This window comes from Vanessa atalanta, chromosome 16 (assembly GCF_905147765.1).
Source record: "Vanessa atalanta chromosome 16, ilVanAtal1.2, whole genome shotgun sequence".
Lineage (NCBI taxonomy): Eukaryota > Metazoa > Arthropoda > Insecta > Lepidoptera > Nymphalidae > Vanessa > Vanessa atalanta.
Window position 1 is genome coordinate 8674035 of NC_061886.1, and position 11944 is coordinate 8685978.

At 31.3% G+C, this 11944-nt stretch overlaps 2 protein-coding genes across 2 annotated transcripts; one reads left to right on the plus strand and one right to left on the minus strand.

Moving 5' to 3' along the window:
- The first annotated feature begins 296 nt into the window (after nt 1-296).
- On the plus strand, nt 297-6975 carry LOC125069703 (actin-related protein 2/3 complex subunit 2). The gene is made up of 9 exons (XM_047679253.1): nt 297-502; nt 1040-1133; nt 1390-1489; nt 3651-3837; nt 4065-4200; nt 4307-4391; nt 4480-4580; nt 4664-4770; nt 5014-6975. Exons 1-9 carry the CDS (start codon nt 429-431, stop codon nt 5039-5041), a joined length of 912 nt encoding a protein of 303 aa, XP_047535209.1. The 5' UTR covers nt 297-428; the 3' UTR covers nt 5042-6975.
- A 245-nt stretch (nt 6976-7220) lies between these two features.
- On the minus strand, nt 7221-11606 carry LOC125069704. Its single transcript, XM_047679254.1, has 4 exons — nt 11390-11606; nt 10810-10962; nt 8851-8940; nt 7221-8228 (listed from the first exon to the last, which is right to left on the minus strand). Exons 1-4 carry the CDS (start codon nt 11511-11513, stop codon nt 8062-8064), a joined length of 534 nt encoding a protein of 177 aa, XP_047535210.1. The 5' UTR covers nt 11514-11606; the 3' UTR covers nt 7221-8061.
- Between the last annotated feature and the right edge of the window lie 338 nt (nt 11607-11944).

Here is an 11944-nt window from a genome sequence, read left to right on the forward strand (position 1 = left end):
TATTTTTATTCTGTTATGTGCTATTTGACATTAGCCGTATTCTAAATTGTCATAACATAAACAGAGTCCACAACATTATGAAACAACAGCTATAGACAAGCTAGTTAACAAAATTGAAATTAATATAATTCTCTCAATAAATCTACAAATATTTTCACTTTATAAAATAATATCAATGACAAGTATTATTTAATGCAAATAATTAATATATTAAGTTAAAAAATCTTTAATAACATGTCAATTGTGTGTAAAAATATCTATGGTTAAATGACCGACATATCATTCTTTTGAAGCATCCTATTCTTTCTCTGTCGTTAAAGTACCTATGTACGGGCGGTCATCGTTAAAGATATCCGTATAAATTATTAAATGAAGGTGCTATAAGTGTTGATTTTATGCAAAATCTGTAGGTTATAAATTGTTAAATAATGATCTTGCTAGAGATCAATAATAGAATTATAGAAGAAACACTATCAGTCAAATATAAAAATGCACTGGCGCGGTGAGTACGTTACGCTTAGAAAGTTTACCTGTTTTTATTACAATTGCAATCTTAATTAGTGCAACTAACAAATTGTATTTACTATATTATCTTATATTACATCTATTTTCGGTGCATATAAGATAATGGAAAAAATGTCCTATAACCCTTTTTGCAAGAAACTTGACAAATGTCAAATACTATTCTCACAGGGTGGGCCCACGTTGGCCGCGGAGTATGCTAAATTCGAACTGTATTGGCATTATGTCACCGTATCCACGATTAATATTTCACTAAAGTATGGCCTAAAAGTGACGTTATACACACCATATCAGCATGGATGAGTCATGTTGCTTGCTTGTACCTTGCGACTACTACGGAAATGTCTCATAAAATGTTTTCGGATTCCTCTAGTAGTAAACAATGTTACATTGCATATATGATTCGGATGAAATACCATAAAGTATAGAAATATACTAAACTTATTTAAGTATAAGAGACAATTTAAAAGTTTAATTTTATTGTAGTTAATTTAATACTGTTATTATTTATTTTCAGCTTAAAGCCTGAGTCTATAGATGTAACACTAGCAGATTTTGATGGAGTGCTGTTTCATATATCCAATGTCAATGGGGATAAAACCAAAGTTAGGGTAGGTGAAGCAATATTATCAAAATGAGTCATAGTGATAACAAACTACATTGTTCACAGTAACTGTTTTTAATTAATTATAATATGTTATGGAAGTAATACAATACAAAATTATATATTATAGAAAGATATATATATATATTTATTTTATAGTATTTTACCATAATATTTATAAATACAGTCAATGTTTACATAGTAAATGTAAATGTCTAAAAATTTCGTCTTTTTATTTATTTTTAAACTGAATCTATTTTTAGGTTAGTATATCACTGAAGTTCTATAAGCAGTTAGAAGAGCATGGAGCAGATGAACTGCTTAAAAGGGTCTATGGGCCTTTACTCAGTGAACCTGAATCAGGTATGTTTACAATTGATATTAAAAAATATCTTTAAAACACTACCTTCATATTAATAAAGTTTAATTTCAAAGTAGATAAGAATGACTGAAATTGATTATATACAATAAACTGCATTGAAAGAAAAACAATGCTAGTTGTATGGGCTAAACAATATAAATATATTTTTTTTTGTTTTTTAGTGGAGTGATTAATTAAATAATGCTGTCCTATTCTGAATGTTGACAATCATTTGATTTGTATCAATATGAACAGAAAGAGATAAATCTTTAACTAAAATCAGTCAATAATGTCTATGAGTAAGGCCGTAGGCAGTGTAGAAAGTTTTAACCCAAATTAATGAAAAATGGAAGAAAATATCAATTTAATGTAGTGCCCTCTAATGTATTTGTTTGAGGTCACAGTATCCTACTACTGATTGATAGAAGGCAATACTTTCAACCCTATCAAATTAGTTTATAGATGATGTTCAACAGTGTCAATGTTTGTGTTAAAAACATATTAATTGTATTGCATGTATGTATATAATTCATATTGCATGTTACTAGATACAATTATAGTGTTTACTAGAGCGTATATTTCGTACATTTAATTAATGTTGCTTACTTGTGTAACTATTATTTCTATTTAAAACAAAAGTACTTATAGGTATGTATAAAGCATTAGTATGAGTGATGTTCATGCTTACAAGATGTGTGTGTGTGAGTGAGTGAGTTAAAGAGCAAAAAAATACAAATCAATTTACCTTTGTCAAGTTTAACTTATATTTTAATAGATTAATTAATTTAAGGTGACAGGGCATGCCTAAGTGAGTAAATAGATCTATATTTGGTTAAAATCTTGAAATACCAGTAATTCTGCGGCAGTTAAGGAGATTATTAAAGTTTTAAATCTCTATTTTTAATATTTACATTATTATCAAACCCAAGCGTAGCTCATGTCCATTAATCAATTGCTCCACAAAAAATTTGCATAAAATGAAGATTATATATATTTAAAATATGAAATGAGTAAAATAAATAAATTTTATGCACACAAATTTTATGTTCAAAATGGTTTTTATTCACTGTGTTCGAGTTCAAGATGTTTTAAAATTTCTTTCTAGAGCCAAGTCCACTACAAACTTCTGTCAATTTAAATTTTAAACTTTAGTTGATATTTACAAATTACTCTTGTACAACATTTACGTCACTAAGGAACCATTTGTTTAATTGTAATAAAGTATTTATTTTACCTCAATAATATTATTCATATTTATTTTACCTCAATGAAATTGAAATTTTAACATACAAAATGTTGCATTTTGTGCTCAGTATTTGTATTTATCATTGAAAAGATAAGATTAACTCTGTACTTAAAAATATATCCTATGATAAGATTTCGGACATTTGTTTTGTAAATAACTTGTGTAATGATAATAATTGGTCATATAGAACATTATTCTGTTTATATATGTAATAGTATTCATGATATGATTTAATTGGCTTCTGTATATTTTAATATAATAGCATAGCAACTTAGTTTTGAGTAACAAAAAAATGCCATAGTAAACATTTTGCGTTAATCATTACACACATCACATGCATTATGTTATTTATATTTGGCAACTTGTCAAGTATACATCTGACTCAACAAGTCAGTTTAGTTCATTCATAAATAATCAAAATTTATCTTATTCAAGTAGGATTTTACAAGCACATTTGAATCGTCATTTTACAAAATTCTTAAAATATTTCTTATATTCAAAATACAAAATTCAGTAAAACTATTTCGGAATGTAGGTTCTACAATAAAATGTTTTAAGATGAGATAGTCCAGTGGTTGAAACATTGGAATCTTAAAAGAAAATTGCTGGTTCAAACCCGTGCAAGCAATACTGAATTTTTATGTGTTTGATTTGTGTTTATAATTCATCTCATACTTATCGAAAATAGGTGAAATCTGCATGTGGCAGATGGCATTTTTTCAGATTTAGATGTAGTTGAATAAGCTTGGATCTTATTCAACGACATTAAAACCTTCTCAGTATAAGAAGAGTCCTTACTTTTAATATGAAATTGCCATTTTATATTAATTTTGACATTCATTTTATTGCACCATGCAATGCAGTAACGATACACTTATCTAATGAAACGAGTAATTTTTGATGTTGTTAATAAACAGGTTACAATGTATCAATCCTGCTTGATATGGAGAACATTCCGGATGATTGGGAGGCGATTGTGAAAAAAGTGGGCTTGCTAAAGAGAAACTGCTTTGCATCGGTTTTTGAACGCTACTTCCGGCTGCAGGAGGATGGCGATGTGGGCCACAAACGTGCCGTCATTAACTACCGACAAGATGAGACCCTGTTAGTATGATGTTTTCTCATTTTTATTGAACAGTACTATTTCTTGTGAACAAATACATTTTGATGTGGCTAATTAAGTAATCAAGTATGCTAATAGTTGTTCTCAAAACAGAAAATACAGGTTGATGGCAGTTTTATTTTCTGTGAGTTTATACAAAATGTTCTTTAACATCATTTTATATGATATGTTGAAAATTATTAGTTAATATATTTCTTTTTTTTTTCAGATACGTAGAGGCACAAGAAGATCGCGTTACCGTGGTATTCTCTACAGTGTTTCGTCATGAGGATGATATAGTTATCGGCAAGGTGTTTATGCAAGAGCTTAAAGAGGGTCGGAGAGCGTCTCATACCGCACCACAGGTTATTAGAAAAATATATAGAGTAGCTGAAGTTAAATATATATAGAAATACAAAAAAAATATAATAATAATAAAACAATGATGAAACTTTCATTTCATTATTTCAGGTTCTATTTTCACACAAAGAGCCGCCGTTAGAACTGCTGGACACAGATGCGAAAGTAGGCGAAAATATAAGTTATGTCACATTCGGTAGGTAGACACAAACCGCTATGTACTGTTATTTGATAGCATTTGAACTCGTAATAATGTAACTGGTATTTTACATTTCCATTCGCAGTGCTGTTCCCACGACACACGTGCGAGGCGGCGCGCGACAACACCATCGACCTCCTACACATGTTCCGCGACTACCTCCATTATCACATCAAGTGTTCGAAGGTACGGTAGTCTGCTGAATTCATACGTACTTACGGATAAGTCAAGAATATAGCGACAGACGTGACGTGTGTGTGCGTGTGCAGGTGTACGTGCACTCGCGCATGCGCGCCAAGGCGGGCGAGCTGCTCAAGGTGCTGAACCGCGCGCGCCCCGCCTCCAGCGCGCGCCCCGCCGAGCGCAAGACCATCACGTACGTCATTGAATGATTTGTTGCCCCATTTGCCGCTCCGCCTTCGTCACTTTATTGGTCGATGTAGCTTTTGCAGACATTATTTAAATTATTTCATATGTAGTATTTTTTTAAGTAATAAAAGACAATATAAAGGTCGGAAATGTAATTCCGAATCTCATATGAATTAATTTGTTAAATATGCCCTCGAATGTGCTAATAATCTCCGACTAGTTGTGATTGAGCTTAATACTCGCGTTGCAGGGGGAGAACGTTCGTGAGACGAGATTGAGTGTTGCGCGTCGGCGGGACGTAGGCGCCAGCCAGCTGTTCCCTGCACGTAACGCGCCCACTCGGACCTCCCCGCCCACCGCAGTGTTCATCGCGACGCATTCATGAGATACAATGATCAAAACGTTAGTTCGATATCTGAAATAGTGTTAACCCTCTCATAGTAAATCGAAGTCATCGGTAATGTGGCGCTACAGAGAATTTATCCGCGTGGACGCGTTATCCATAACGAAAATCCGACAATGTGCGTATTTCCTATATTCACCGCGTAAGTAAGGGTGTATACATACGAGACTCATATTAATTTATCGTATCCCATACAAATCGTCACAAAGTACTTATAATTGACGTTCACCTTTCGTTGCCGTTTTCTAAGAGATAATGAATTGCCAATTGTTATGCTCAATGTTCATTATATATGTATGTATATTATTTTGCGTTCGTTGAATGAAATGTGCACATTGTGACAAATTATATTTATTATTGTCGATTCTCCAAACCTAACATAGCGAAGTCAATAAATAATGTTGCTGTAGTTCTTGTTGATAACAAAATTATGCTTTATTATAAAGATAGTTCTATTTATAGTGGAAGCACTGCGACAGTCGTGACTTGGGTTCCTAATTCCTAACGTACTTGTACCCTGACAAATATAAACATTTATTTAGACCGTGTTGGCGTCCGTCGGAGCGATTTTACATTACGTAATTTTATTTACCATAAGTTACGCAATTAACGATTATCTTGTAGGGCAATATGTATTATAAAATCTAGCCTATTGTAATTGTTTCGATTTACAAACTTGTAAAAATGTAAATCACCCAGATGAGACAGGTATCATGCACAAACTTAAGAATTATCATTGTTTAATTTTAATACACTCGTCTTGTATTTAATTTCATAGCTATGCAATACGAACAATAACTTGATGAAATATAAAGTGTATTATGTTTTTAGGTAGGTCCCATTCAATTATTAATATGTAAGTGAAAATGTATAAATATTTCTCAATACATTCTTCCATAGACGAGGTTGACTCGAAGATAAACTTTAATGGCCTTATTTAAAAAGAAAATGGATTTAATTCGGTTGAGGAGCCGCTGCGGTTTCGATTGAATAGTGTCGCTAGTGTAGATCACGATACACCATGTATCAATTATTGTTAATGTGCAATTCGATCATTAATTATATTCCAATTTGCATTTATTTTATATCGATTAAACTTTGATTTGTATTGTTTCCTACATGACATAGTAGGTACGAAAATGAAACAAAGTGATGATCGCATGAAGAAAACGATGCAGTTATAATATCGATTTTATATCATTCGCAAAAGATAAACCTCACCGACGGTACAGTAAATACGTTGATGTGTCCGATAGAGAAATCAGAGTTACAAAGTAAGAGAGTAACATGGAAAGTAATTTATTCAAAGATATTAGCGATATAAGTAAATAACGGAATGCGAAGTGTGGCGTATGTCGAGCCGTGGACTGAGAAATGTTTCGCTACAGGCCTTTGTCGGAACGTCGAAGGTAAAGATATTTATTCACTAAGTCATTTAGCTTAAAAGATAATGTGACAAAATGATTTACATGACAGGTTTGGAAGCAAGTGTTTATTAAAGAACTAATATGAAGCGTGTAGAAACAATTTTATCTATTTGAAACTGTAGCTAACTTGAATTTTATGTAATTTCTTTTTTATTTGCAAGATTGTATTATTTATGTATTATAAAATGTAAGTTAAATGTTGCTTTAAAGTTATTGCTTAAAATTTGACCATTGTTTTTACTGTAAGTTAACACGAGATTATTTAAACTGCAGACTACTGAAGCTATTTGTGAATATGTAATTATTATTGTGATCTAAAATCCGATTATACTGTATTTTTTATTTTCTAGATTAAAGAAAACATCTTACTGCAAGAAACGTTCATTATTCTTTTAATGTTTCTAAAACTTCTATAAAGTTCCAATACATATGATTATCATTTTTACATTCTCAAAAATAATATAGTTGGAGCCATATTAATTTCAAAACCAGTTTCATAACAAGGCACGTCACAATTAGATTTTGTGTGCATTCCATAAATAAAGGAAAGATTATTCAACTTTATATTATTTTACTAAATTCTTGTATGTTAATATACATACTATTATTGTAGCCTATTCATGAAAACAACTTTGAAATATAAATAAGCAACAATGATAAGCAACAAACATTTTGTAGGCAATGAGATTATTTTTTTTTCAATACACATCCTAAAACCTATTAAAAACTTGTAGTTGTACAATTTCAGTAATTCATTCATAAAAATTATTGATTAAAATCTAACCTAACTCTAAAAAGTTTACACTCTGTCGTCTTAAAAAATTGAATTAAATCTATTTTTTAATCAGTGAATATAATAGTTTGAAAGTAAAGTATTCGCGCTATTGATTATTTAATCTTAGCAAGTAATTTGTCAAATAAGTTCATAGACTATGCAAGGAATATAGACGGGAACCCGGGTATGTATGAGTTTACTACCGCTCATTGGTATTTTTAGAAATTTCCTCACATATATCACGGGCACTAAAAAGTTATGCCTCCATTAATTTTTGCCTATATTTACACTGGCTCACTCTTGAAAGAGAAACAGCACGACATTATTTTTATTCGATTTGTAGTAATTTTATTTGCTACTAGACTAGAAATAATATTTGTTAATTATTTTTAGTCCTATTAAATTAATATGTTACTATTTATCTCCATTCATTGGATGTTGATGGGTTGGAGGTAAAGTGGACTTAATTATTATGACCTCATTGCTTATTATTTTGATAACAACATTAATAATTGAGGCATTCATTTTAATTTTAATATAAACTTATGTTTGGATAATTGAACCAAAAATTAAAAGGCTTGTAATATTTATATTAGTTTTTGTATTGTATTTCTCCGTTGGTGATATATTTTTCTATCGAGTATGATTTATTAATGGATTACGACTAGCGTTTTCCTTATTGTAAGAGTTACACTAAAATTCCATCTTGGTGTCGGATGTTGTGGGCGAAGTCGGTGATTTTGGTTGAGAAAGTTTGGACAAGTTGGCCACTTTTGTCGCAAATTTGACGAAATTGAGACCAGATGCTTGAGTTTCGGGTTTCGGGTTTCCTTCCGGTTGGAAAGACGCTTCCAATGAACCTGAAAAATATTCAATATTTGTACGACATACATTTATTTTATTTCTTATATCTAAGCCAGGGACACAACAAAGTAACATTCAAAATCTATAATTTTATTAGGGTGGTATATACTATATTTGCTCAAATAAAAAAACTGGTTGTTTCAATAACACTTTGCTCACAAGAAAATTATTATACTTATTAAAAATAATATTGCTCTCTTGGATAAGTTAGCAATATCTTAGTTAATATTAGTTCGTTTTCATTTTAAATGAAAGTTTTATTAGGAATTTGTGCAAAAAAAAGTCCAAGTAGTCAAATCAATTTGTTTGAGATTCATTATTAACATCGATAAAAACGTTGCCCTTTTCACATGCAACTATTTGAGGTTTTCAATATTAACAGCAACAAATTTCGTTTTAATAAAAAAATATTTGTTGATTAGTTGATAGAAGCTTATTTATGTAAAAAATAATATTAAACGATTAAACAATCGAATGGTATACCTACAGACCGCCTAGCCCATGTGCAAGTCGCAGTTTTGATTCTGATTCCTTACAGACTCTCAACACAAAACTTCAGCTTAAGGAATATTAGTAACTTTTGTTATAATTTGCTGGTATTTTAAATTAAACACTCACTCTGCTGCGGTGACATTATAGAGCTGGGTTGAGATCCCTGCTGATTTTCTTCCTCCATCGAATGGCTTTTCTCGTGTAATAGTTCCAAAGCTAGCGTGCAACACAACAATTAAAAACTGAGAATAAGTAACGTCTTGAAAGATCTTATCAAGATAACGTATTAGCAAATAGAACGATAAAATTGACAATGTAAATACGGAAGACAGGGTTTAGTATTCAGATAAACGGTAATTACAATTTGATGTGTCGTTATGATTCAATCATAACGACTGTAATTTTATTTCAACATGATGGAATATTCTCTTAGAGAACAAAGATTTCTGCAATGTAAATCTTTCGTAATAAATAGACAATATATAAATATTCTTCATCAAAAATATTGCCTAAAATACATGAATAACATCGTTATAAATTTCACTCATAATATTTCCCATATTGATAAAGATAAATGTTCATTGAGACTTCATGAACAAAGGACGGACGACTGTCACTTGACATTGTGCCAATTTTCAAACAAAACTGAAGAGCCGAGAGACAGTGATCTGGCACACTATCTAACAAAAGCCACCTCAGCGAGTTTAACGTTTTTCAGAATAAGTTAGAGGTGAACCATTTTTTTCTTATAAGAAGGAATAGTCTTATATCAGATACACTGTATAAACCTATACCTAACCTAACCTTAGCAGCCATTTCTGTCTGATACTAGTCTCCTTTGCTAAATTAAAATATTATATTTAGTTGAATTAAAAATAAATGGAAAAGGTATCTATTCCATTTCATTACATCATCGATATTTGGAGCGTGATTGAGTAAATGTCAAAATATAAAATATCCCATACAAACATAAATTACAAATTTGTTTGTTTCGCTGAGTCAGGTATGTTGTAGATCTATTCACTCACAAAGGCGCGCCCCTGCACGCTTAATTATTATCGGCGTAAGATCGAGTGACACTCGTGTTTACAAGATGTTTTTGTATACGAGAGATGTTAAATATAAGAATAAAAACAAATCATATTGAATTTGTCAAAGCAGGTTGATTATTTCTAGCATGTCTATTACCCGGCGACACCTGCCTCACTGCAAGATTTAGTGTAGTGAACTTGAATTCAGGCGAGTGGCAATATGTTACAGTAGAGCTATTCTATAAGAACAAACTCACCGCAGAATATGAACAACAGTAACTATAATAATTAGGTATAACATTTAGGGGATTTACACACATCATATTCGGGAAATGTTTACAAGTGTAAATCCCGAATCCAAAATCCTAAAGTGAATTAACATGGAGTAGCTCTGCAGTTCGGTTGTCGTATCCCGCCAGAGCGTGTCACTTCGTAACAGTGTTTGGTTATCTGCACAAATCAAAGGCTTGTATTTATTTGCCTTTGCTCAATTTGGCAGAGTTAGTCAACATGTATTGCAAAACAAGTGTGCGTGAAAACAAGTTATACTAATTTAACTATCCGTCTCAACAAACGCCTATTATCTGACATGACCGACGAGTTCAGTCGCTGGACCAACGGCTGTATGTGACTTCGAGACAAAGAAGAAAACACTGCCAAATTTAATTACTTGACAGAATAACGCATCATTTTTTTAATAGCATGACTTGAGTTTGAAGCTACGACCTCGGAATCTGCAGCCTTATTAGTGGCCTTGGCTAGCGGGTCATGTTACACAATACTACATCACCATACACCATCTGAAATTAAACTCTTAAAACGTTAGTTTTGAATTATGCTTATTATTATTATAAAGTAAATCTCAAAAATGATTAGTAAGAGAATATCGTAACTTATGGGATGTTTCCTCCAATAATCACAACCATATTATATAATATTGCGTTTCAAAACTTAAAAACGCTTATCAAAACTGAAATATAAAGTGGTTATTATTATTGGGGTTTTATTCGTTGGAGATAAATATTTTTATTTCTAAGTTAACAATAAAAATCACCGTCTTTAAGTGAGATGGTATCCATTTTAGAATCTTGAATAGTTTCCAGCTGTTGTCGGAACTTTGTTGTAATCTTTCGACGCTTATAGTCAGCTTCGATCTGTTGCTTTGTGCGTGGTATACGGAAACGGAAACAACAGCACGACATCACAACTGGAATTATATTTATTAACAGTAAAAATTCATTAATAATATCTAACAAATAAAATTATTATATATTTGGGTTGGTTTTGATTTTATTTTACTTAATGTTTAGACATCAAATTCCCATTAACACTATCGAGGACAATATATCGACAGCAGTATTAAAAAAACCTGAACCGAATTCAATGAAACTCAGCCAGGATATAGTATGAGAAGTATGATATACTCACATACATAATACATATTTAATGTTTTAATATCTTATTTTGTATCACGAACAGTCTTAAAAAAATAAATTATTATTATATATAAAACAGAAGACCAATGAATACCTACTAATTCATGAATATCAGCAAAATTATAATATTGTTATAGACAACACATAGAAGCACATATTTAGTGCATTTATTTACTTCCTCATTTATTTCAAACTTACTCAGAGATGTAACACCTGCTAAACACAGGAACATTATTTGCCATAGTCGTACTTCACCAATTATTGACTTCTCAAGCCATTCAGGCTCTTCTGAATTTTTTATAACATCCATTATGGGATCCATGATAATATAAAAATCAATCTGATGCTTTAAGTAGAAAGAAACTATATTCAAACAGGCGATACGCGTCTACTAAATGCTTGCGTCGAAATCAAACTAATTGTCCTAATTCTGAGTGGTTAAATGCCACACCTTGTACTATCCACCCTCGACACTCCCTACAATCATTAGGTACAATTTAAAGCTTAGCTGTAGGCACTCTTCACTCACTAATTTCTAGGTAATTTATATTATATAAAACGAAAATACTCTTTGTACTTCGCATTTTTGAATAAGACTTTGATTTCGAATAGGTAACTTACATAAAATTTAATTCGTGAAAATTTGTATTTCCCTCCACAATATTAGAAGTGTGACAACTAAAAAAAATATTTTGAAACAAAATCTTGGTTACTGAATTATCTAACTGTTATTTAACTGTAAGATATATTTAA

What these genes read in the sequence shown, in the direction of transcription:
- LOC125069703 (XM_047679253.1), top strand. Translation starts at nt 429, where the DNA reads ATGATCTTGCTAGAGATCAATAATAGAATTATAGAAGAAACACTATCA. An exon ending in GGGATAAAACCAAAGTTAGG is followed by an intron (nt 1,134 to 1,389) that starts GTAGGTGAAGCA and finishes ATCTATTTTTAG; the next exon opens with GTTAGTATATCACTGAAGTT. An exon ending in CGTCTCATACCGCACCACAG is followed by an intron (nt 4,201 to 4,306) that starts GTTATTAGAAAA and finishes TCATTATTTCAG; the next exon opens with GTTCTATTTTCACACAAAGA.
- LOC125069704 (XM_047679254.1), bottom strand. Translation starts at nt 11,513, where the DNA reads ATGGATCCCATAATGGATGTTATAAAAAATTCAGAAGAGCCTGAATGG. An exon ending in AGCAGGTGTTACATCTCTGA is followed by an intron (nt 10,963 to 11,389) that starts GTAAGTTTGAAA and finishes ATATAATTCCAG; the next exon opens with TTGTGATGTCGTGCTGTTGT. An exon ending in TACCATCTCACTTAAAGACG is followed by an intron (nt 8,941 to 10,809) that starts GTGATTTTTATT and finishes GTTGCACGCTAG; the next exon opens with CTTTGGAACTATTACACGAG.